The sequence below is a fragment of the Leuresthes tenuis genome, unplaced genomic scaffold, assembly GCF_036924035.1.
Source record: "Leuresthes tenuis unplaced genomic scaffold, fLeuTen1.0.hap1 SCAF_5, whole genome shotgun sequence".
Taxonomy (NCBI): domain Eukaryota; kingdom Metazoa; phylum Chordata; class Actinopteri; order Atheriniformes; family Atherinopsidae; genus Leuresthes; species Leuresthes tenuis.
Genome location: NW_027325359.1, coordinates 19,923,879 through 19,951,022, shown reverse-complemented (window position 1 = coordinate 19,951,022; position 27,144 = coordinate 19,923,879). Strand labels below are relative to the sequence as shown.

At 38.6% G+C, this 27,144-nt stretch overlaps 1 protein-coding gene across 2 annotated transcripts in view; it reads left to right on the top strand.

Moving 5' to 3' along the window:
• The first annotated feature begins 919 nt into the window (after positions 1 to 919).
• Positions 920 to 27,144, top strand: part of kitlga (kit ligand a) — a 45,638-nt gene continuing 19,413 nt past the window's right edge. For both annotated transcript variants that reach the window (XM_072386448.1, XM_072386449.1), the window contains exons 1-2: positions 920 to 1,222; positions 25,669 to 25,779. In XM_072386448.1, coding sequence (XP_072242549.1) covers positions 1,208 to 1,222; positions 25,669 to 25,779 — 126 coding nt within the window. In that variant the 5' untranslated portion in view covers positions 920 to 1,207. The remainder of the gene's footprint in view (positions 1,223 to 25,668; positions 25,780 to 27,144) is intronic.

Below are 27,144 nucleotides of genomic sequence, written 5' to 3'. Positions count from 1 at the left end.
TGTTAAAGAAAAAGGTCGTAAAATTTCACCTTTAAAACAAACTAGCCATTTGCAAAAAAATCTCAAGCACTGTCATGAGATACTAAAGTAGTAATGTGCTGTAGTATCTAGGAATTGTGCTTCAGATTTCTTGTTTGCATTTTTTTAATCATATGAAAATTATTGTCTTAACTTGATCAGTCGAAATATATACACAATATCTATAATTAGCAAACATGTGTTTGTTTGTGATTTTAAAAAACAAATTCTGTGCTTAATTTCATTCAGTGAGTTATGCAAATGTGAAAAGTGTTACTGCTCTGCCCTACAAATAGGTGATGTCATTCTGTGACATATTTCAGAAAGAAAGAAAGAAAGAAACTGGTATTGCTGTACAAAGTGATTCAGGTCACACGACTCACTGAATATCTCACTGAATATGCTTTGGTTTCTAGTTGCTGAGAACAAAAAATATTGTTTTTTTCTTTTTTTAACTTCCATGTGAAAATATCTATGACTCCTCAAATCCCATGACACAGACTTGGACTCATTCAGCTACTGAGTCATTCTCTATATTTGGCTACATGCACTCACACAAAGATGCTTGTACATTATTCAAAAACTTTCGTTCGAAAAAGAACCTTTTCAATTCGCTTTATCATGAATACATAATTAACGTATTAAGACTACAACCTCAAGCTTCGAGCATGAATGAGTCACATGCCAGCTCATAAAAGCGCCATTTGGACCGTAATCTCATTGTTGAGCAAGCGGTTCATTGAAGCCCAGAACCTGTTTTTCTCTGTGAAGTGTTTATATTGGCAGTAGTGGTTTTGGAGTGAACCTATCTTCACACAGCCCGTTCGTCAGAGGGCGGCTCTTTATCTGCTTTTTACGCATCATTATAAAGGCTTAACGCCCTCCCTCCGCGCGTTGTCCCGCTCCTCCACTCCCCTGTGAGTCTTCACTGACTGGATGTATGTAGTATCCTAGATAGATGTGGCTGTATCCTACACGCCACGAGCCTATAGGTTGCAAAGACTGAACGTTTTATTAAATTTTGCGCTGTTCTTCTTCATCTTCTTGGGGCTTTTTTTCTCCTCTGCTTGGATACTGCGGACTTAGGCATTGGATATGTGCACACAGGATGATGATAACCCCTTTCCTCCCCGTAGAAGTAAAATAAAATAGGCTTTCGCGCACACTGGATTTACTCCTGTCATTCCATATGAAGAAGTCAAAAGTAAGTGAATGATTTTTAGATGTTTGATTTTTTTTTTAATCCAATCATTTTTGCTGAAAGGAAAAGGCAGTTTGTGTTGTCGCGTTACGCGGGGCAGCGGGACACGTTCCTGCTGCGCTCGGGAACCGGAAAGCTAGCTGTTTCGGTTTGTTTTTATTTACTCTGAACAGTTCTTAATGCATTTTCACAAAGAGAACCAACATGGTGTGCACAGAGCTGACTGGATTTAAGCACAAACAGGATCAATATAACTCCACTGCGCTTCCTTTGATCAACATAATTGCTGTTGTCATGTGGTGGCAATGTGGAAAACCTGCGTTCCTCCTGAACACGAAATTTACTGAAATGCTCCACTTGTACGCAGTTTTGTCTACCTCTTGCTTTTACGTCGTTGGAAATGCTTCGCTCTCTGATGATAAATTGAGTGGCGCTAGTCCGTCATCTCAGAGACTGAGGACTGCTTTCGTCTTGCATAACTTTCACTTCCTTTATATGTTCCTGAAGTGAGTGTATTTGTTCTTATGGATGTTAAAGTCACTCATTGTATGATGTAGTTGACACTTAACGCACACATGCGGTAAATTAACCGACGACCTGACTAATTTGAGTCATAAATAAATAAGTTGGCCTTAAAATTATATTCTCATATTAAGGTTTTTCTTCAGATCTGTGGATGATCAGGTAGGCCATAACGCGGAGACAGGTGTGTGGTGAAGCTGATAAGAGAACTGATTACCCTTTTCACCCGCCGCTTGTCCTCCCAGTTTTACGTAGCGCTTCTGGTTATTCATCAGCCTACTTCGACGGTTTGACGAGCTCTCCAGGGCCCGTTTAGGCTGCATGTTCTCACACCATAATCTGTGCCCTATGACATGGCTTACCTTAAAAATGGGTAAACTACATACGACTGTATAGAATTACTGTATTTTAAAATAATTGATATTTCTGGCTAATCAAGACATTTAATTTAATTTATACATTTACTTTACATTGTTGTCACGTTTTTTGGTGTTACTATCACTAAGTAGATATACTTTCTTCACATATTTGAGCTTATACTTTTCATTTCTCAAACCCATTAGAACCTGAGGTGTGGTGTAAACATGTAATACTCATTTGTTATATGAGATCTTAATAAAGAAATTACATTGGAGAAATATCTGTATACTGTGCACATAATACATCGTCAAAATTAAGCATAAGAGGCTTCAATCTGCACTTCATCCCCAGGACACCTAACCAAATTTCAGATTTTTGACCAATCTTTGCTTACCTCCTGGGTACACCTTGAGCCCATGTTAATTTCTAAATAAGATTTTGAAAGAGAAAGGACATAAAGCCTAATAATATTGTTGTAACAGTGTGTACGTGTGTGTGTGCACGCAACTGGGAGAGAAATTCTTTGAAGTCTCCTGGAGGCTGGGTGGGCATCTCTGCAGCTATTGATCATATTTTGAGCAGTGTTTCCTTGATGCTTTTTAATGTGCTTATAGAGTAAGCTGTGCCACTGTATGTGCCTGACTTTATTAACAAACACCTTTTATCTTTTGTCCATGTGCAGACATTTCCACAGCTTGGGTGCTGTCCTCTCTTACGTAATCCAAATTAGGAAATATGTAAGGAATATATTTCTTTTTTACTTTGGTCCCTGACTTGTGTGTATTGTAAAAAAAAAAAATGTTCTTGTTTCTCCTTAGGATTGCACTGATCCTTATTTCTTCTCCTCATATTTGAATAGATAGTAAATCATAGTAGACTTGTTGTAAATTGATGACAGTTTGTCTTTGGCAAGTTCATACTACTCTTTTAAGATTGTTGTTCACCAGACTATGACAGCTAATACAAGCCTTTTTTTGCAAGCTATGGCACACAGTGTGTCTGAAAGCATGTTGAGACCTTCACACATTAACAGAACATTTGACACCAGTAGAGAGCGCTAGTTTTCTGAAGCCACTCAAGCAGGCCTTTGAGCTGTGCAAGGTTTAGACAGGCATCATGAGTTGTGCCCTCTGTTTCCTTCCTCACACAAAAATAATTTAGCTTCTTTACTATTAATACAGCAGCAATATTTCAAGATTAGGGATCTGATGGTTTGAGGGACATTTGAGATGATCTTTTTCTCAATTCCTTGTTCCTGTGCACTGCCTTAGATGTTTTCCCAGTTTACACATCCCCATTCAGGTGAGGTGAAACAAGGCAGGTTAAGAGACGTTGAAGTTTTCGAGCAGTGGGATTATTTAGACGCACACAAGGTCTGAGCAAAGGAGCAGATCTTTGATAGAGGCTGTAAATCCACAGGCCCACTGCTCACATAATCATGGCTCAGTTTACCTCTTCTTTATTGTTGTTGCCCCTGAGATTTTTAGGAGCAGCATGCAACAACAGAATTCTCCAAGAAATCTTGGATCATTTCTACTGAGTTTCAGAAAATATGATTGTTGATGATTTTTTTTCAGGTTTTAAGGGTGCAGACTGAGAGGCAAATAATGAAGAGAAGAAGAAGACACACAGCTCTGCATTAATACATTTATTATGTCACATGTTCCAAGAAGCATACAGGAGGTAGGCGTCATGGCAAAGAGGGTGTTAATGTGCTAGAATTGCACTCTCCAATAATCACATCTGAATGAATTTGTTAAGTTGTTAATGAGATTATCCTTACTGCAGGAAACAGAACGCAAAACATGAAATCAGAGCCAGCCTTCTGGGATGTGTTCAGTTGGCAGAATGCAGAGTGAGCCTTGTGTTGTGGAATCAAACATTTAGTTCCTCTAAGTGGGTTCCATGACTTCAACATCCCCATGTATATATTTTTCATCCTAGGTTAATCATTTCTGTGAACATCAGCCCCTGGAGGTGATTTATGACAGTTCTCTGGAGCCAAGTGTGGAGCTAGTAAATTATCCTGGCACACAGGCAGTTACTAATATTCCCTTGTTGTTCTCTGGCTGTTAACAGACACACAAGCAGGTCATGTTGGTGGAGAATGTTCATTTATCAGGGCTGCATTACAGCTCACTTCTTGCTGCAAATCTTCCCTCAAGTTGTTTCCTTTGTGTTTGATCCACCCCTGCTACATGACTGTGTGTCAGCTGAACTACCTGAATCAAAATTCAACCTCACTGCCCCAAATATTCCTCTTAGGATGGTTCTTAATAGTTGAAGCATTAAATTAGGTAGACTTCATGGGTATCGTGTTACACATGTTTCTCTGTAATGTGCTTTGAAACCTAGACTTTATTCTAAAGAGTTTAGAGGTTCATGTTGAAGCTGTTCTTTTGGGTCTCTCCAAAGACAAAAAAGATTTGCACAGCAGACAAAACAATGCTTTTGGTGCTCCTCTCCAAACAGTTTTGTAGCTCAGTGAATAGAAGCAAAGAGATATTACATGGCTACACAAAATGCTCAATGGTCCCGTGTTCTATCATATTCTATACATGCAGCACATTTTCCTCTCACGTATAATTAATATAATCTGCTTTAAAATAATTGAAACAGGCATCTCTGTCCGTCCTCCAGCAGTAGGTAGCTGAAACAGGTGCCTCCCAGCTGAGAGGCATCAAACTACCAAAGAATAACGGAGGGCTGAAGCTCGTGTAGTCTTTTAATACCTCTTAATGGTGCAAACAGACAAATGTTTCATCTCCATCACAGTCAATAATCTGCTGTCTTACTTAAAGGGGAACTTCGGTATTTTTTTAAACCTAGACCTTATTTCTGGCATGAAATACGTTTATCTACTCACCAAGAACAGTTTGGTGAAAGTCGTCGTCTTTCGAAAGCTATTTAGACAACTCGCGATCAGCGTATATCCATGTAACGGAGTGAACGGGGCAGAGACGATGCAGCCTCTAAATAAGGCATAATTTGACTTTATTTCACCAATACTTTTAACACGAATGAATGAATGAACGTGTACTATAGCTCTGTTTGCTCATAGACTGTTATGTGACTACTTGCGGCTATAAGAGAGCTAACGGAGAGATTTCTACACAGGCAGTCTACTGGGACCACTTCATCCACACGCCCCCCTGGAGCACAGTTCATTTACTCCTTTCTCTGTGACAGTTGGCTAACTTCACAGTTTGCTACTGCTAGATTTGTGCAACATGGCAGGATATTTATCAAATTTTGACAATGTAAACGACGACTTTGAGTAAGATGGACGTTCTCACGTCTTACACGCATGGCGATGAAGTCGTCCACTGACCACTGACCACTCAAATTGATGGGTGACTGCTCTTCCCCCTGAGCTACAGCCGTCCCAGTAGAGGTGTGTGTAGAATTCCCTCCGTTAGCTTGAGGGTTTATTATGAAGAGAAAGCCTAATTTTACATGGTTAAATGCAGGTAATCTCTATCCCCTTCAACAGTTTTAAATGTACTGCAAGGAGCTTCCAGATGGCCTAGCTAGATATGCTAGCGATCACTTAGCAGATATGGTTGCGAGCAGGAGGGAGCGAGGAAGCCAGAACTGCGGCTGCAAAGGGCTACTTTCCCCCTTTATTGGCTGGGCAACAGTATTTTTCCAACATTGTTGAAATATATTAGTATTTTGTATTTTTATGTGTTTACATAATTGTTTTAGTAGTTGTGGATGCTAGCTGACATACCCTGGCTAATCATTTAATCAGGCCAGATGACAGCAAGTCCCACACCCAGGCCCAGTCATCACCACACACACTTACACATCCCATACATCGACACGTCCTCCCTCCCTCAACTCCGCTGGGGTGTGGCGCAGCGGGCACACCAGAGGGCCAGCAGCCGCCCAGCCACCACAGACCCCGAACCAGCAGAATAATTCATCTTCCTGGCCCCTCCCGCCCCGGGCAGCAATCAGGAAACAGGGGTGTGGGAAGTCCCTCCCCTCACCCTTCCGGCTCTTCAATATTTTCTAATAGTGAGTGATTAAAACTGAGGGGCAGCCAACCTTGTAGAACTGGGAGCACGGCCCTCTGGGCAGGCTACATATCCAAAGAGCCCCGCCCACCAGATGCCACTCAGTGTAACCACCCCCCAAGACCTAATGTGTGTGTGTGTGAGTGTGTTTGATAAGTAGTAATTAAAGGTGTAATTAAAACAGGGGCGGGGAACTGCAGAGTGCAACCAAAGGGGACCACCTACGTGGCCCCATCCACTACACCCCACCGAACACACACGCCCCCAAAACCCTTCATGTGTGAGTGTGTGCTGTGTACAGGAGCCAGAAGGGAGAGGGGTATGGGGATATACACCGGGACTGGCTGCAATAGGCTGCAATAGGCAGCCACTGGCTGCAATAGGCATCCCCGCTACCTGGGAGCCAACCCAGGGGCAGGAGGGGCTGATGTCCACCAGGCTCGGGGCCTGCAACGACCATACTACCAGCTACTGTACCCCCAGAAGGTACCCATCCCGCCCCACCCCACCCCGGAGGACCTCTACAAAAAACAAACAAACAACAACAAAAAACAAACAAACAAACCACCCGGTCACACCAGTCACAGCAGCCCGGGCCTGAGACCCACCATCACGCAGGCCCCCCAGGCCCCCCCCCAACAGGGGAAAAGCACCCCCCTCCCCCCACCGCACGCCCCAACACCCTGAAAAAAAAACAACCATCTGCGGACACGTTGGAGGTCCCAGAGCAACAAGCCCGGCACCAGGACCTGCACCAACCCACCCATACTGTGGGTAAATAATAAAATAATCTCATCCAGGCATCCAGGACTTGAATAGGATAAAGCAAGTACGCCAAAGTAGGGAAACTGATTTTCCCAGTTTAATTAAGGAGGCACAATGTCTCATAGTTTAGATAACTCTGGATTAGATGATATGGTTAAAAGACAAGGGCCATAGTTTGCCTTTTGTCCAGTCATGTTTTAAAGTCTTGCTTTTGTCAAAACTCTATCTGACTATCTGAGCATTAGATCTTTTGTGTCTTCGATGGCCTGGACCCTGAGAAGGGTCTGTATAATCCTGCAAGTCTAAGCCTTACATTCTGAGTCATTTTGCACGAATGCAGCAATCAGCAGTGATAGCTGCTTGAAATCCCTGATGTTTGTTTTTTGTTATGTTTGGAATATAAAACCAAGAAGATCCTCATTTGAAGTCATCCACCAAAGTGTGTTAGATGACCTGAAGAGTGTTTGACTTTGAAAGAGCCTTCAAAACGAAAGCCAGCAAGGAAACAGAAAACTCACAGCAGGAACTCAGATCCATTAACCACCACACACTGATATCTGTCAGTTAGGAATTCCTATTTTAAACTGACGTGCAAGCTTTGAATTACTGGTTGAATGACTTCTAAGATTTATCTTACCTGGGTTTGCGCTTATATTTGCAGAAAAATACACAGTTACTTGGGAACTGTTAGTGGGGAAATCAGTGTCACATGGATGCAGTACAGGAGTAGAGCCAAGCTAATGGTTTTGTTTTCTAGATTGGCAGGGAATCCGAACCAGAAGCCACCACTTTATCTATTTTTCAGAGGCTATTAGCAACAATAACACAGAAACTTTTAATTTTCTCCCATCTGGAGTCTACACATATGTCTGGAGCACGCTGCGTATTTGATGTTGAGGTTGTGGGCTTGCAAAATTTGTATGTTTCAGCCAATTTCCCACAGGGGAGTTGCATGTCATTTAAAGTGTTTATACCAGTAACTGCTGCATAAAAGGATATGGGTGACTGCGTTCACATTATTGGATGTAATACAGATTTAAAAAGGATGACTAACAAACATTTACCGCTAAGTGTTTGGTGCTTCCAGATTTTCAAGCACGATCTTCTGGTTTCACTCTGTTTTGCATCATAGCAAATTAAATATCTTTGGGTTTTGGTCTAAAAGTCACTGTGGGAACTAAAACATAGCTATAGGCTTTTTGAGCTAATTTTTACATTTTATACGGTGAACCAGTAAGTGATTCCTTGTGATTAATCAATGATGATTGTTACCGCCCTACAGCGAACAGTCTGTAATTCGTAGCTGATATGGTAATTTGTTACCTCAAGTTGCTTTGGAGGACAGATGGCATCCATGCAGATACTTCGAAAAACATTTGGCCAAAGTATTAAATTTATTATTTGATGACTGCATTCTTTTTCTAACCCTTTCGGGTCCAGTTTATAGCATATATTTTATCCATTCATGCTTCTCTCTTTTTCCATTTCGCCGTATTAATATCAAGGCCTTCTCTTGAATTCTGTTGACTTGCTGAGAAAGCAGAGACAGCGGGCAGAAACTTCAGCAGGTGCAACTGAGTGTTCATTTGAATATTCTCCTCCTAAGTGGTACAAGGCCGAATATCTAAAGGTTTTATTGGTGTATCTGCTTTGACCAAGAGACATATGTGCTAAGTGATAACTAGCTTTGGACTTTTTTAAAAGTGAGCCTCACTTCTTCTTCACCTTTCTGTTCGTGCAATCATTTTTGTGAGCATCAGCGAAACATAAAAACACATTTTTCCATTAGGATTCATTGCTTAGGTTTGATTGGGTAAACTCTTTCACTCTTGTGAACCAGTGAAACTTTTATAATAATCCTTAATCAATGCTGGCTGCTCATGGCAGTAGAGCAAAGTCAAATATGTTTGGCTCCATTGGTCTTTGAATAGTTGACATTGAGGAGATCCAAGGTTCTCCAGAGCAGCTGCAACATCTGTCTTGTTGATGTAAACCTTGTCTTACTAAAAGTGTGAAGGAGGTTTATATTCTCCTACTTGGTTTTTGAAATTTAACTTAAAGTCTGGATGCAATGTAAAGGGGAAAAACTGTTTTTGACTAATCTGATGCTAATATCCCCCAAGAGACTTATTCACATCATTCAAACAGGATGTTTATGCATTTAAATAGCTTTTCATCTGTTGTATAAAAATGGGGAAATAATTTTTTATGGTCTGTTTTGTCTCCTAGCAGCAGTAGCTAACTGTCACAGACTAAGTGACAACACATTATCAGATGAGGATGACTATATCTGAGTACATTTTTTAATGTATTCCTTTTTCTTTTCTTCTTTTTGTTTACTAAGAAACTTTTCATTTAAAAGCATACTACTAATACTGTGGTTGTCTACACCTTTGCTCTGGCTCTTTCAAAGATCTCTGCTCCTTGAGAGTTATTCAACTCAGATAATGAACAAAAGCTTGAGGTCCCTAAAGTATAACAGACCTCTGGATATTTTACAAGCTCAGACTAATCATTTCTGAATATTCACCACTGAGCAATCCAAGTGTGCATGTGACTCAGCAGTTGCTGGGGGACGTTTAGATGGGTCTGCAGTACTTGTTAACTTGGAAACTGCAGTTTCCGTATGATCAGTTTGCTTATGAGGCAGGGAAAGAACATACAAAGGACAACTGATGCTGAAGTCAGAACCTGTGTTAGTTTCTGTGCTATTCAGAAAAACTTTACAGACATGTTTGTGGGTTTTGTCAAATCCAGGTCGCTTTAAGCTTGACATGCTGTGCGGCAGACTAAAGGTGCTTTTTGTGGTTTCGGCAGCTGTCACTTACAATTGTTATCTGGGCTTGAAAAAAATCAATATTATTTCCTGTATTATTTGAGCCCTAGGCTTTTTCTTTTTTTTTCTTTTATGTTCACTTGAAAGATATCCCCAATTTCAGTCAGTGACAGATCCTTGACTGTGAGGCCAAAATGAACAACCTTAGGCTCTCTGAATAGGAGACACTTTGGAAGACATTTTAAAAACATACGTCTCCTTATTCCCCTCAGGGGGTGAGATTAAGAAAGCTTTTTTACTTTTGTTAAACACTGATCTATAAATTCCCAACTGCAACATTACCAAATCTGATACAAAAGAAATGTATCCCATCAACGCCACATGCATTTTAGTTTCAGTATTTTCAAGTTTTTTTTGTTTTTACTTGAACACTCTTTGCCCGATACAGCAACTTGCAGGGTTAACACTGTCAACAAGAAATCTTTGTACAAGCTGGAATCTCAACACTAATGTTACCCTGAGAACTGAAAACAATGTATTTTCGAAAGGTGGTCTTGTTTTCTTTTTTCAACAAAAGATAACAACTTTTCCTCATAACAAGCATACATAATCAGAAAAGTTTTGACTGAAAAATGAAATTGTTTTATTTTTGGTTTAGACACGTGAAGAAAACTTTGAATATTTGCACTTCACATTGTCAGCAGCATGCTTCTGTCTGTGAAATTCAGTGTATCAACTGAAACTAAAATGTACAGTAGCTGATCCTTATCATCTGATAGATGATAGATTTATTGTTTTCTAAGTGGGTGGCACATTCTTCCATGTTTTCGTTTGCCCTTATGTCAATCATGGCTGAATTAAAAAATAACGTTGTTTGGCATGAGCTGTGTGCAACGTAATGAAAAAAGACGTTGTATCACTTGAGCAATTAAACACACCAACCATGTGCAATTAAAGTAGAGAGCACAATCAATAAATTAGACTTGTATAATTGGTCTGCAATAAGCTGGTTACCAACCAGTCATACATATTTGAGGTTGAATCACAAGATTAAAGCTTTATTATTATTTTTTTTAATTAATTATTTTCTTCCACTCATGCCTCTGTTAAAATCCCATCCTGTCAATGGAGAAGAAGCTGGGTACACCCATAGCAATTTAGCAATCGAACACAGAGTATCAACTTTCGAATGAATATCTTTGAGGATCTAGGAGCAAGGCAACATAGGAATTAAGCTGAGCAGTGGGCTGAGAATTTGTGAAGGTAAAAAATTGGCAGGGCATGCATGTGGAGAATCTGATAACAAGTTATACAGTTGCATAACACAGCCTTCTTCCTTGTTGGCCAAGACGAATTCCCCTACTGCAGTTAGTGTATATTAACCAGATCTGTCCTATCCCTTTGTTTATTGACATAGTTAGTAATGCGGCTATATAAAGAGATGTAAGGGGATTATAAAACATCATGTTTCCTCTCCAAGGAAAACAAGACAGAGGATTCTGTCATCAAAGACATTTTATCTTCAAACTCCACCTCCTCACCACCCCCCTGTCAGATTAGCTCTCAGTAGTGGAATCAGACTTCCTGCTGGATACCAACAGCACAATGTGATTGCAGTCAAAGCATCAGTAGATTAAGTCAAAATGTACTGTAAGGAGACAGCTATTTATTTAGGTAAATAAAGTTTACTCTGGGTTTGTAAATGTGTATCCAGACCTGTACCAGAAGAATGTTTGACACACGAATAATAGTTGCTCTAGGAGAGAGAAAAAAAATTCTGTCTACTAAGTTCACATAACAAAGACCATAATTCTTCAATCACATGTTAGGCAAATCTCTGATGCAGTAATCTAATTAAGCTGGACCTTAATTACTTTAATGTCACTATAAAATAATAATTTTAGTATGACAACAATTCCTACTTTATATTATAGTTTATTCTGTTAAAACAATCCATTTTCAGATGAGGCAGCAATTTATTTGGGTAAATTAATCTGAAGCTACACATTAATGTCTAGATCTACTGCTGATCAATCATGCAGACATAAGAAAATGGCAGCCATGATCATACATTACAACAAATCTCACAGAATATTCTGATTAAGACGCTGTTCCATCATTTAAGATAACATATGTGGAGACACTCTTCTCGAGAAGAGTACTCCAATAAGATCTTGAAAAGACGACTGACACTGGCTGACAGCTAAAGCTGCAGGGATGTTTTCTGATACCTAAAAGGTTTTTTGAAACCTTTTTTTTTCAGTGTGAAAGTGTGAAAAAATGGGAAAAAACAAATCTGTCTTTGCTGCTTTCTGTGGCAGCTGCAGAGCTGGCTACACTACACAGCCACATTAGGCAGCAGAGAGCGCTTTTCAGCTGCATTCACTCAAAATCTGGCAATGTTGTACACAGTGTTGTATATAGTGTTGTGGCAAGATGTGGGTATTTCTGTTTGTACTTATAACTGTAATCTCTGTGAAATGATCAGAGATGAACAGTTCTCTGATTCAATGCTCTATTCTCACCATTGATGTCTCTCTCCTCCATCTGATTGAACTGGCCTGAGAAGTTTTTGTTTCAGAGAACAACAGCTCCAATGGTACTAATTGAAGTAAAACATTTTAGAAGTTATGGTGTAGATGACTGTAACAGAAAGGCAGATGCTTGGAACATAAGAGCCATCAGAAATGTCAAACTCTGCAAGCCCCACTACAAAAGAATTGGATACTTTCAAGAGCCCAGCTTCCTAACCAGGGCTGTTTTAGGGATAAAAATCTTCCATGTACTTGTTCAGTTACTGGTTCCTGTGGTTGAAACACATGGGACTGTGGTAAATACTCTGTAAGCCCCCAGTCCTTGGGGGACGTTCCTGCAGTTGAAATGCAGCTTAAGACAAATTCTTTATTACTTTTCCTATCTACGTTTCCACAGCTGCATTGTTGTTTGTATTTTTCAGTATTAAAACCTCTAATATACTGCAGACCACTCACAATCATTAGTTAGGAGGACATATTTGGTATGTACTGAGCTTTGGAACCATTTGTTTAACACAGCAGGGACTCTAAATTCCACCATTGCACTTAGTGATTTCTCATCTTATAAGACAATAGAACATTTTTTTCCTGTTTCCTGTTTTTTTCTTACAGCATATGCTTAACTACCAACACAACTGAGCTAATCATTGAGTTAAATGAGCCATATATCTGACAATTAGCAAGGGTTATGTGTGGCAGTCTACATGTTGCTGCCATGAATTTAACTCAGCCCACATGGTCTTTGTCTCTTCATATTTAGTTGTTCTGAAATGAATGATTTTGTCTTGCCCTAATTTTTTCTGTAAGATATTTAGTTAAGTTTGCCATCCATTGATTAAGCCCTGCATGCATTGCATTTGCCAAAATGATCCATGTTATAAAAAGTTAATATCAGTGCAAAATTGTGTGACCCTCTGTGTCACAAGTTATGTTTTAGAGGGACTTCCACAGAGTTGTAATTATCACAACACTCACTGACACATAATATATCAATCAGTTCATTTTAATGACAGAATGGAATTGTTATACCTGACAGTTTCTGTCATAGCATTATTCAATTCACTTTTTCTGCAGCAAAGTTCCTCAGTCAGTTATTACAGTCTATTCATTTTCATGCAGTAAGTAATCATTAGTTCCGTGAAAGACCAGTAGTATAAAAAAGAGCTTATTACTAAGACGATTGCAATGACTCCAGATTTGCAACACCACAGCATTGACAGGCCAACTGCAGAGGACGATCCTGAGGATATTTCCTGGGTGAATACCCTTAATAGGACAGCCCTAGTTTGACTTATATTGGTTATTTTTTTGTCAAACTGATTCAGAAGTAAATGTAACCAAGCCAAATAAATATTGGCATCTCAAACCATGCATTAGTAAGAAAGATAGTTTATAATTATACATGTAGTATAAGTTATTTTTTACCTCTTAGATATATATACACAGGTACATCTAGAGATAAGGGAATACTGTGTGCAACAATTATTAGAGACTTGTCAGACCTGTGACCCTTTGGTTGCCCTCTGCATGTCTCAGTGTCATCATCTGGCTCATCTCTATTACCTAGCTGTTTATTGGGTTAGTGAAGAAGCTGTAACAACAAAGTGAATATTATTTGCTGTTATTTGTAGTATCTACACAAAATAAGTGCGTTTCAATCACTTGAAATCCAGTGCGTTTTCTTTTAAAAAGCTTTTTAAGCCTTTATTTTACACTTTAATCAATGTGAAAAAAACACTGCTTTCTTTGAATATTTAATCAAGGTAATGGATTTGGTTATAACTGCAATCTTATCTCTGTTAATAGTTGATCCATTTCAAGCTCAACACAGCATGCAAAAAAGATGTTTGATAAGAAATACAGCTGTCATTCTAGTCTTAGCTTTATGTTTTTTTTTCCGAGATTTGATATCGAGGACCAAACTGTCATAATAAAAAATAAATAAATATATGTGGAAATAATTATAATTTTTACATGTTACATTTATCTATCAATTTATATATTACTTACTTTACATTTTTTCCCACATTTGTTTTCATTTCCATGTTTACTTTTTTTATTTCCACGTTTATTTTTTTATTGGTTCCGGTGGATACATACAGGGCAGGTAAAGGGGAATCTTTCATATAACACAATTTTTAGTCCCAGGTGACATTTGTGTCTGAATACTCATGACAAATGTTCACTTAAAAAAAAACTTCATATACGACGCAGATTTCTTTAGAAATGTAATGAAAGTATAGGGGATGGTGCCGAGAGCTTCTTCTTCTCGTCCTGTTCTCGGCTGTTCCCGCTGACCTGCAACAATACAGATGCAACTGAATATTTATTGGATGTGTCTGCTCACTCTGACCACACTCCACATTACAATCAAAATAATCATTCTGTCAGTCACAGTATCTACCCAAAACAATAAATAGTCATCACTGACTATAAATTTTTCTAAGTCAAGTGAGCAATTTGCCTTCGTTCACTAGCAATCTCCTGATGGAAGTCATTGTTTCTTGCAATAAAGTAAGGCAGAGGCAGATGGTTTCCTGTGAATTTATTGAGAGCTGATTGGTTGGTGCTGTATTTCTTAATTGGTAAATGGACTTGTATAGTGCTTTTCTAGTCTAACTGGCCACTCAAAGCACTTCACTATATGCTGCATTCACCCGACTCATACAGCACGTCTTAAGATTCATAACTACGTGCTTTCTAATCATTCACACACATTCCCAATGATACACTGTTCAGTGTCTTGCCCAAGGACGCTTCAACATGTATCCTGGGGAAGCCAGAGTTGAACCACTGACCTTGACATTGGTGGGCGACTGCTCTTCCTCCTGAGCTACAGCCGCCTGCTGTAATCATTTCCTAATAATGTGGAAAAGTAGGAAAAGAAATGTGTAGACTAGGAAATGTAGAAAAGTGAAAATAAACGTATTAATACATGTGGAAATTAATAAAGATTAACAGAAATTTACATATAAATAGAAAAGTGAAAAACATGTGTTTGATTTTTTGTTTATTTATTTGTTTATTTATTCCTCGATATGGGATACCTCTTCCATGCTGTTTATACACTGAAATGTTACACTAAATGTGACTGAGGTCCTCCCTGGTAAATTCGGACCAGCTGGCATTTCTTCACCATGTGGTGTTGGAGAGGAACAGAACGTAAACCACTGACAACTTAATCAGAGATGCACAAAGTCTTATTTTATATCAACTGTAGAGCATCTGGACAACAACAGAAGCCAGGAAGGTTTTGTTTTTTTTTGTCTGTACAGCTTTTGTCATCTGCACTGTTTTAATCCTCATTATGAAACCTGGGAACAGAGGTCTCATGGAAAAATTCAAATTGGTGATGTAGGCAGAAGATTAGGATGAAATATCCATCTTTCTAACAAAGCAGACGGCACGTTGCTATGGTAGACTAATGTCACACAAGGTCCTGCGTTCCGCATTTACGAGATTATGAGGATAAGAGAGCCACAAGGCTGGCGGTCTGGAGAGCTTGTTCAGCTAATGACACATCAGGTTCAAAGTGGTGGTGGAAAATAAGACAAGGGTAATAATCCTCTGCATTAATACAATTAGAAAGAGCAGGCTTGCTGTTGGCCTCCAGAGCTGTAATGCAACTGACAATGATGGATAAGAGTGAAACTAGAGGGGTGCGTCTTACTGTTGTTTAGTCGGAGATCAGCTTGTTCTGCTAATTTAAAAATAAAAACTGTTGAGTGTACTGTAGTTTTCATTGTGCCACAGAATTGGGGACCATTATCAGCATGACAAACGATTACATTCACTGACAGGGTAGGTGCAACTTCCATCTCATAAGTTCAATGAGAGAGCATTGGGGGAATGTCCAAATGAGTGAGTTGAAGTCGTAGGTCTTTTCTCAATTAAGCCTAATTGTTTATTGATAGGTTTGGCATGAGCTGTGTGCAGAGGCTTGTGTGCATTTTTTGAGCTTTTATAATCAAAGTTTGGTTTGTTTTTGAATGATTATAGACTAAACAACATGATTTCTAATCTGTTTGCTTGAATTAGGTAAACTCAAGAAATTTGGACTAAAGAAAGAAAATGGACCAGACAGTGAATAATTGCCTATAATCCCTATATATACCAGTGAGCAGTTCTGGCCAACATGTCATTGGGGTCATCAGGTGGGAACCTCCTTTCATCTGTGTTCAATTCAATTAAATTCAATTCAATTTTATTTATATAGCACCAAATTACAACAATTGTCATCTCAAAGCACTTAAATAATATAGTCCAATTCAAGCCAATTGGAATTCAATTCATTGTAATCATAATCCAATTCATTCATATAGAGCCAATTAAAAAAATTATATCCTAGCTAAGGAAACCAACAGATTTCACCGAAACTTGTCTTCAGTCCAATCTCCCGTCCTGAGCATGCCTGTGGCGACTGTGGAAAGGAACGACTCTCTTTTAACAGGAAGAAACCTCTGGCAGAACCAGACTCAGGAAGGGTGGCCATCCGCCTCAACCAGCTAGGGTTACGTCTAGTTGGGCCCACAACACCTTCTGGAGGCTAGACAGTGATCACTGGCGTCCCAGAGTCACTCCCCTATTGCTAGCCATCACTGCTCCTCACACCACAACAACCATCTTTTTTTTCCCCCCACAACCACAAGCTACCCCAGCCTCTCACCAACTGTACACCAGTCACAGCGGGGTGGGGTTACAAACCCTGGTTCGGGTCGGGGGTAGAAATAGAAGAGGCAAAGATAAGTAGGAATGGGATTCAAACTCTGGTTCGGGTAGGGGGTAATGAAAGTATGGAGGGTGCCAGAGTTGGAGGCAGGACAAGACACACTAGCAGATTCAGCAGACAAACTCACCTTAACAGTCCTACAACCACTAAAAATGCCAGTAAAAACAAGGCCATACAGGCCAACTTACCTAAAATGGCCACCTGGTTTCAAAAGGCTCAGATGGGCCAAACCCTCCACTTAAATACATCCTGGATTTCTTCCTTGCTTCTTCCAAGAGTCTGTCATATGTTGCCCCTATCAAAAATCTAATACACCTTTCCTCCATACTCCACAGCTCTTTCCAACTAAGCTTTTTCTGATCCAATACCGCTCATGCCACGAATCAACTAAGAAACAAGACACTTGGTAAAAAGATAAAATCCTCTGAAAGCATGTTGTGGGACTACATCGCAACATCAAAAGTGGCAAATTGCACTGAAATTTTATTTTCAAAAATGTGTTGACTTTTATATACTGCAAGAACAACTAAGATAAACCAAGTACCCTTGTTATACACTCCTTGCATACTTGACTTTTTGAAAGTCATCCGTCCATCCATTTTCTATACCAGCTTAATCCAATTCAGGTTTGCGGGGACCTGGAGGGTATCCCAGCTGTCATTGGGCGAGAGGTGGGCACCAGTTCGTCACAGGACCACACAGACAAACAACCACGCACTCTCACACTCACTTAAAAGGTAAATTTCGAATCACCAGTTAACCCAACATTCACGTTTTTGTACGGTGGGAGGAAGCCAAAGTACACAGAGAGAACCCATATGTATACAGAGAGAACATGCAAACTCGTCTCAGAAAGGCCCCGACTCTTGCTGTGAGGCGACATTACAGTACTGACCCTCACACTACCACGCAGCCCCTGATAACCAGATAACAAAGGTAATAATCTTTACAGATAGTTTAAGAGATATACCACATTTTCTTCTTTGTCAAGACAGATCTATCAAACACCAAACAAAAACATAACCACAAAACTTAAATGTTTTTGTACTTAAGGTCTTTGACCACAGGACACCACACAAGGGATACTTTTAGGGTGTTTATAAAGTTTTAAATACAATGCATACATTGTATTTAAAACTGGAATTGAGACCCGTTATGTATTATTCCTTGGGAGGAATTAGTGGAAGAAGCAAATGAAAGGAAAAAGATTAGGTATGTGGAATGTATATTTTTCTTATAAATATTGTGTTTTCCACAGAATGTTTCCTATGTACACATTATTTTCCTTAGCATCACCCTGCCGATCATTACCTGGCAGCAGTCCATTATAAGCATAGTTTCACTTTGAGCAGCTCTAACTCTTCCAGTGGTTATGCTCTTTTCAGGCATTAAACATTTTGCACAAGGGCATCAAAGTTGAAGATAAAACAGAATTAGACTTTTATTCGTGGCGATTGTCAGGTGATAGTTTTGGTCCAATACATTTTCTAACATGTGTAAACGTTTTAAACAGCAACAAAATAATTCAAGAAGGCCAGTAAAGCTCTGCTCAGCTGTTTTGTTGCACAGCGTCCAGTCAAATCATCACATATAGCCTCCACAAAACCCTCACTGTTCAGGAACATTGCCATAGCTTGAGACCTGTTAGATAGTCAGTTGTTGGATTTTGTAGTGATCAACCATAACATCTGGCTGGGGTTGGAATTTAGATTAAATTTTCTTTCATCAGTAGGTGCCTTTCTTTGTATATTGTTTTTCTTTACTGAAATATTCTAATGTAATCCAACAACAAAACAGCATTATAGTGTGCCAAAATCTTGATTTAGACTTTGGTTTCTATTAATTAATTAAAATGACTGTTAAACTGCAGGACTAAGTGTTCCATACTGAGTTCAGATTGTCCACTCATTCAGGAATTCACTCATCTATTATATAAAGTTTACTATATGGAAGACTTAATGGGGATAGAGGTAAGCAGTTGCTGAAAGATTCCAGACACTTGAATGCAACAGTGATTATTTGCAATGTATTTTCAGATATACATTGGATGAATAGATGCCTGCAGCATTGGTAGGTGCGAAATTTGAGGTGATGGACAGCACAAGTTTGCTGCTTTTGGTTAACATGTAATTTATATCGTTTTAAAAGCTGCAGTTGCCCAGTTGATGTGGCTAGCATTCAAATATTTCAAATAAGCTACACAAAAACTTCTCTTGTTTTATGTTTAGACCAAAACAACTAAAGTTTGGGATATGTTTCTGTTACATGTTTTAAATGATTTCTAATGTCCTATGGTTCAGGCAGAGGAGGAGACCAGCCATTTCACTGATGAGATGTCTGAAGAATATAACTGTGCTCAGGTATTCCCAGCTGGTTCTATAGCTGCTGGTTCCAGGCAGCAATGTACTATGGTTCATTTGATCAATGTACTGTACAAGTTCTGTATACTAAATTGTATACAAATTAATTAATATAAATTAATAAAGATGACAATATTTGAAGAATTCAGGGGGTAAAAGCTGTTTTGCCACCTGTGCAAAACGTCCATCTCTAAATATGGAGGTCATCTAAAACATCATATATAGTTGATTAAAAGTTATGGATTTAATTTTAAACCTTTCTACAAAATGTCTGACCTACTAAATTGTTTCCTACATTGTGGACAAGTGATAAGTTCAAATATACTCCAAGGTTTTAACTTTAGCAATAGCTCTTTCATAATAAAAGTTCTCTCTGTACTGATGTAGTGACACACGTTTTTTACTTTATTTTCACTAATTGAGTCTTTCCCTAGATTTCTGCTCCCCATAGTTTTGCTTTCAAACGGACACCACTTAAACACTAGACTGATGCTTTATCCTTAAAGATATGTCAAAAGTGAACAAACTGCTGCAAACTTTACCACAGGGCTGTTCAGTAGTGCTGCACATGACATGGTGTCATGTGCAGCACTACTGAACACACTGTCTAGCAGCAACAACAGTCTAGACTAGACTAGACTAGACTAGACCAGACAGACAGACGGATAGACAGATAGATAGATAGATAGATAGATAGATAGATAGATAGATAGATAGATAGATAGATAGATAGATAGATAGATAGATAGATAGATAGATAGATAGATAGATAGATAGATAGATAGATAGATAGATAGATAGATAGATAGATAAATGTAACATAACATACATTCAACATACATTAGGATCTATACAAAAGCTATTAAAAAACTAAGAAGTAACTGTATTTTGTAGAACTATAAATGTTTTGTACAACTATAAATTATTTACAAATATAAAGTGACTGTAGAACTAGCAGAAGTACCATCACTGAGAGCTGTTGTATAGCCGGATGGCCAGAGGGACAAAAGAGGTCTTGTGTCAAACATCTGTCCCGTGTGGCAGATGTCATATTTTTCAAAAATGTGCTGAGTCAGTAGATGTCTGTATGTCCTAAATGTGAAATACTTTGTGTTAAGGCTGTTTTTGAACCTGTAAAGCGCTAAAACAAAGGACATATCTGGAAGATACAGACATATACAGCTATAGCTTAGGGAGCGTGAATATAAGTGTGATATGAGCATGTCACCATCTCAGTGACAGCAATGTATTTCCCAGTACCAGATGACAGATCTGACCTGCCTTGGAGCAAAGAAAAAAATAATTCTACTCACAAAGCCATCATCAATAACATGATAAAATTTTTACTGATTTTGTCAATGAATGGATATGTTGCATCTCGTCATCTTTGTTGAAAATATTAAATTATGCACTTTTTGGACACCCTTGAAAGCACTTTTGATATGTAATTATTCACTTTAATTTCTTTAAAACCTCCAATACTATGACATAATTGAAATCTAGACAATTCTTGGAGAGTAAGAACCCACTACAGATATGTCAAAGTTGAACAAACATCAAAATTCAATCAGCTGTTCTCCATAACTTGTCAGCACCAGGAGGTCTGGTGAGATTTGAACCTCTGGCTTGTAGACAGAACCTACAGCTCCTGTAATATTACTTTAATGCTCACTGTTTTCATGTGCTGTGAATGTGTCTCTTGAAGACCAAGGGAGTTGCTGTCATCACTCATCACACACATCACGTCCTGCTGCTATACTGCTGTTTTCACTTGGCTTTATTTGCTCTCACAAAAAAGCAGCAGGGATGACCAGTAGGTTCAGAGGAGTTGCAACAGTGAATAACAGCTTCTCTCTGCTGACGAGCCACATCTGCTCTCCTTCCATCGTTGCAAGTACATAAGCAAAGAACATTTTAACCTTTTAATGGCTTTGAGGTACATACTCAACCATCCAAGCAGAGAGAAACATCCTCGTTGGTTGCTAAAGGTTTTTTTTAAAGTAATTTGGCAGAACATTTTTCTTTAAACTAAAATCAAGTGATGAAGAGAATTTATCCAATAAATGTTTAATGACCCTGAGAACAAATGTGTAATGTCATAGCAAACAAACACTAAAAGTAAAGGGATGCACCGAATAGAAAATTTGTGGCCGAAGCCGAATAAAAATCAAACGCTCCGGTTAATCCCAATAAGTGTGTGCTTGCAGAGGAACCCCCTCTAGATACTTTGGTTAAACACTCCACAATTATTTTCTCGCTCTCCGACCAGAGCATGTGAAGGAAGCTCAGCGAGGAGCAAGCGAGCGAACAAGGAGCGGAGCGTGCAAAATATAGTCGGAGCGTAGAGTGAGTTTTTATCAATGGAACAATTGCTCCGTGCCACTTCAGTTCCTCTCTGTACCGTTCACACCACGAGTATATTATTACCTCTCAGCTCCGTTTACATGCTCTGTCTCCGACATCTTTGTTTATGTTTACCACGTCACTGCACGTTGTTATCTTGCGCCGCTAATAGACTATTCGGCCTTGCTATAAAGTTAAAATATATATATATATATCTCCTTGTTTTTAACTCATTCCACCAATGCCTCGAGATCAAAGATGCCTTTCAGTGTAGAAAAACAGGGATTTATATTTTATATATATATTACTATAATGATTTTTTTCTCTCTCTAATTCCGTTTCGGAAAAGCATAATTTCATGTGCCGTCTGAGCTTTTACAAGCAGACATAACCACCAACCTGAGTCATCCTTTACATAGACTATGAAGAGCAAAAGTCTTGAATTAAATTCTTATTCCAGTTTAAATGTCCAGGGCTGGTGCTTTGTTGCAGCATGAAGAGGAAATATTAGAAGCTGGACCTTTCAAACATGAAAATCTCCGGGCTCCTTTTACAGCTGTAACAAGGATTTTGACTTGTTGAATAAGGAGATAAAATTCTGATCCAGCTAGCACATGGATTCGTTTTGTCAGTTCAGCTTCCATGCAACTGTCCTCACCCATGTAATTCAGGCAGTTTGGATTTTGATTGGGGAAAAAAAACATATTAAAACTCACAATAGTTTAACACAGTTGTGGAACCACTTGAGGTCAAATGTGATGTCAGAGAAGACAGTTCATGGTTTATTTTGTGTCATATGTGCATATGTAGTTGTTTTCTCTATTAAACTGCTTTAAGAGGTTGTATATCAAACTTCAAGCTTTGCAGAACAACTTCCAGAATATTTACTGTAGTTGTGCCTTTGCATCTTTCATTTCATTCATTGTTATTTTAGTGCACAAATGTGGTTTATGATGCACAGAGGTTCAGAAGCAACCGATTAATTTTAAAGCTGTCAGAGACATCTGTGTTTTGTTCCCCCCAACATATTGCTTTCTTCTCATCCCGGTCTGCCATTTCAAGATGATAAGTTGAAGCTGCGGCGAAATTTGATTAAACCCCATCTTCCCTTTACATGGCGCTTTTCCTTTGGCCTTTCCTGCTCTTGATGGATCATTGTTCCTTTCTCTTCCTGTTGTGGTTCAGCTTGACCAGACATATAGTGTGAGTTGGAACTTGGGTGGCGGAGTCAGCCACGAAGATTAACAGCTGATCTAAATCAAAAAGCTCTCAAGGAAAATGAATGAATGACTTATTGAGAAGGAGAACAGTGAATAGCAGCAGAAGAGCAAGCATAGTCATGAAACCCTTGTTTAAATAAACCATAGAACTAAATCCTGCTGTGCTGGTTGAAGGTTCTAAAGTCAAAGTCAAATTTATTTGTATAGCACATTTCATGTACAAAACAGTTCAAAGTGCTTTACATAAAATAAAAGCATTGCAGTGGGGAGCAGAAAAAGCATTACAATATGTAAAATAATATAAGTATAAATAAATAAAATAATTAAAATGAATTAAAAGAAGCAACAGTCTAGATAAGTTAAAATATACTGTGCAGATTTCATGCATAGAACCATTTAAACATGTCTACATTTGGTAACAGTTTAATCTCCACTAGCAGTTTGTTCCACTTGTTTGCAGCATAACAGCTAAATGCTGCTTATCCATGTTTTGTCTGACTCTGGGCTAGACTAGCTGACCTGAGTCCTTGGATCTAAGAGCTCTGCTGGGTTTATATTCTCTGAACATATCAAAGATGTATTTTGGGCCTAAAGTGTTCTGGGATTTGTAAACCAGGCTTTTAAAATCTATTCTGTGACTGACAGGAAGCCAGTGTAAAATTTTTAAAACTGGTGTGTGTGTTCTGTGTTCAGATCTCTTAGTCCTGGTTAAAACTCTAGCGGCAGTGTTCTGGATGAGCTGCAGATGTTTAATGCTCTTTTTTGGAAGTCCAGTTAAAAGTCCATTACAGTAATCGAGTCTACTGGAGATGAATGCATGGATGAGTTTCTCCCGGTCTTTTTGGAAGAGAAAACCTTTAATTCTGTTGATATTTCTGAGTTGGTAAAAAGCTGCCTTGGTGACTGCTTTGATTTGTCTTCTGAAAGTCAGATCTTAGTCTATCAACACTCCAAGGTTAAAAACCTGGTCAGTGATTGTAAGGGCCCGAGTCTCAAGATATTTACCAATGCTGACCCTCTTCTCTTTGCTACCAAACAGAATGATTATATAGCTCAGCTAACTATGATATCTTTAACTCTCTCACTTTGAGATACTTCGAGATTTATTTACCAAAGAGCAGGTTGACATGCACTACTTACTGAGGACTGTGTCTGGCCTTAATCTATATTAAGAGGAGAATCGCAGGTCCATTGCATAATATGGGCAGATTGGCACAGAGTTCAGGAAGGAGGTTAGCCAAACAAATGACAACAGTCAGTTCATGAGCCCGCAAAATAACCGTGGGAAGTTATGTTTACATTAAGCGTCCCCTTGTAAAGGGCATTGTGTCTGTCCTTGAGGTCTTACAAACAAATTGAAAGCATTTCCCTTTTCACAACAGAGCCAAGTTCTAAAAATATTGTTTTTAAATAGTGGATTGATTACATTTACATTTGCTGCCAGCAGTCTTTTGTTGCTGCATTTCCCCATGCATCACTCACAAGGTCATCTTATAACCCGACAGCAGAATTACTGTAGGGTTAAAAGCTGTCGTTGCTCTACATTAGTCCTACTGGTGGTTAAAGGCCTTTTTATTTTGTATTTTGTTTCACAGTCACTTTTAAGTGTAAAAACATGAGTATAAATAGTTAAATTTTCTATCACAAAGCAGTGATAACGTTAACATAGTGATCCTTTCCTCAGTAAATGGTGACAATGACCCAAATATCACTGCTGCTCATCTTTGCATCTTCTGTTTTCCTTTGACATTGCATCATGTAAACATGCAGGATTATATTTGATGGTTTTGTATGATTTACCTTCTTGTCACAACAATGAATCCAACAGTTTTTCCAGCATCAAAAGCCGGCAGATCGCCTGCTTCACAACCACATTAGAAGAGAGCTTTCTGGTGGCCTGAAAAATGTTGTTCTGTCCAATTAAAATAGAATGAAAGCTGCAAGTGTACCAGTTCCATGCAGTGTCTGTCATCTTTATGAAAGGAGCCTCTGTTCGGTTCAAGAATAATGTTGACTAGACTAATTATCACTCTGAATAGTAAATAACGGGAGATCACATTAGATCACTGTTAGTTTTTTTAAACTTTTATTTTTGTGCTGAATATATGGGATTTGAATTTATTCATGTGTATCAAACCTGTTCGTCTTTTGAATTTTTTTTAGCCCTTTCATCCAAGGCAATGCAGTTTCACATGAACTGAAAACAAGGATCCATTTAGATTTTTTTATGCGCCTGAAGACCCGAAGTCCCAGTAGAAAAACGCACGACTAAATTTCATATGTCATTTTGCATGAATTCCATTTTTTGGCCTACATGTATTCCAAAACTAAATTGAACTATTTTTATTGTAGTATGTAAAACTATGAATATGTCACAATGTCAACTGCAAAAATTCATAATAATTGACATGTTTGAAATTGGTTCATGTCAGCGTTACAGCAGTGTGAAAGGCTCTTTCTTTTTAACACAGGAAATTTCGTTTGCATCAACTCAAAGAGAAATTTTAGAGAATATACCATATGTATCGGGGTATTTGTTGGATTGATTCGATTTACGATACACACTGCGTCCAATGTGGAAAAATGCTTCAGTTAATTCCAATTGTTATAATGTGACATCGTATTTATCTTTTCACATGTGACAATATTGGATGAAAGATATGGACTTAGTGTCTAAATGTGGGCTGTAATTTAGTCAAGCTGCAGCTATTAGGTGTGGCAGCACTGATGATTTAAGGCCATTTTAACATGATCATTTGTATGAGTTGTTTCATGTAAAATCTGCATCTGACAGCAATAAATGTGTCTTGACCTACAGAGTTGGATACACGTCTGTGTCCATTTCCTGCTGTTCATCACGCTTGGGGTACATTCAGATACACTTGACGTCAACCCAGTGACCGATGACATCTCTAAACTCTCTATTTTGGTAAGCTTTGGAATTTAGACACTCTGGATTTACAATGATTTAAACTGAATTTCAATTGCAGTCCCAGTCAGTATCAACCATGACGGACTACCACCAAACAAGTAATAACCAACAACCCTGTTTCTAAAAAAGCACTGATGCTGTGTAAAATTTACTTGATCAAAGCAGGATTTTCTAAATCATTTAAAAGAGGCAATACTTTTGTAAATAGCAATTAGGAATGGAGCTTAAACACTATAGTTTGGAAACTAAAATGTTTCCCCATCCTTGCTTGGCTTGCAGTTGCTCAACAGTTTGGAGCTTGCTTTGTATTTTTGTTACATAGTGCATCAGTTGTTTTCAGTGATTGACAGCTCAGAAATGCAGGTAGGCCAGTTTATCATTCTCACTCGTTTTCTACAGTTTGGTGCCATTGAATGATGTGCAAAATGTGGTTTAATATTATCTGGCTAAAGTAAGAAAGGCCTTCTCTAAAATCAGATACAGTTTTGATGGCACCATATAAGATCCCAACAGGGTTGGTTTACACGTCCTACCCTCTGCTGAATTATTTTTATCCTCAGTGGGGACAAAATTTACTCCCCACCCCCACCCCCACCCAAATCCCCACCTAAAGTATTTTCACCATCGTAATTATTAACTGCCAAAATTCAAAGGGTCCGTGTTGACTTTGATTATACTGTGTTTTTGATCTACTGGGAGCTAGTCAGAGGCGTCATGCTCATAGATATATAAAGATTAGATGCCACATCGACCGCTACTGCCTATTGGCGCTGACAAGCCATGGGGCCACCATTTTGGACCAGTCACCCGTGCCACTCAGTGTAATCAGTATGGCAATGAAGTGTTAGCGCATTTAATCAATCATAACTCGCTGAAAACAAAACTGATTTTCATGGGGTTTTTTTTCTGCAAACGTCATACATGTAGGCATGATATATGAGTATTAGGGCCACATTTAATAAATTAATTAATTATGAGATTAAAGTTGTTATTAAATATGGCGTTAATTAATTACGGGATTAAAGTTGTCATTAAATATGGCGAGACTTAATTACGACATTAAAGTCGTTATTAAATATGGCTCGAATTAATTATGTAATTAACCCCCCCCCCCTCAATTTTTTAAATGTGGCCCTAATACTCATCGTACATGATACCGGACACATACGGCACACGTATTTTAATATTTATAGTAGGCTTACCAATAATATAATAATAATAATAATAATCTGGCATTTTCAACAATCTGCTGTCGATAATCGGTCCAAGATGGCGGCCGTATTTCTCGCGCCCAGCAGTCGATGCGGCATCTCGTCTTTATAATTTCTATTGTCGTGCTCACAGAAAGCAGTTTTATTTTGA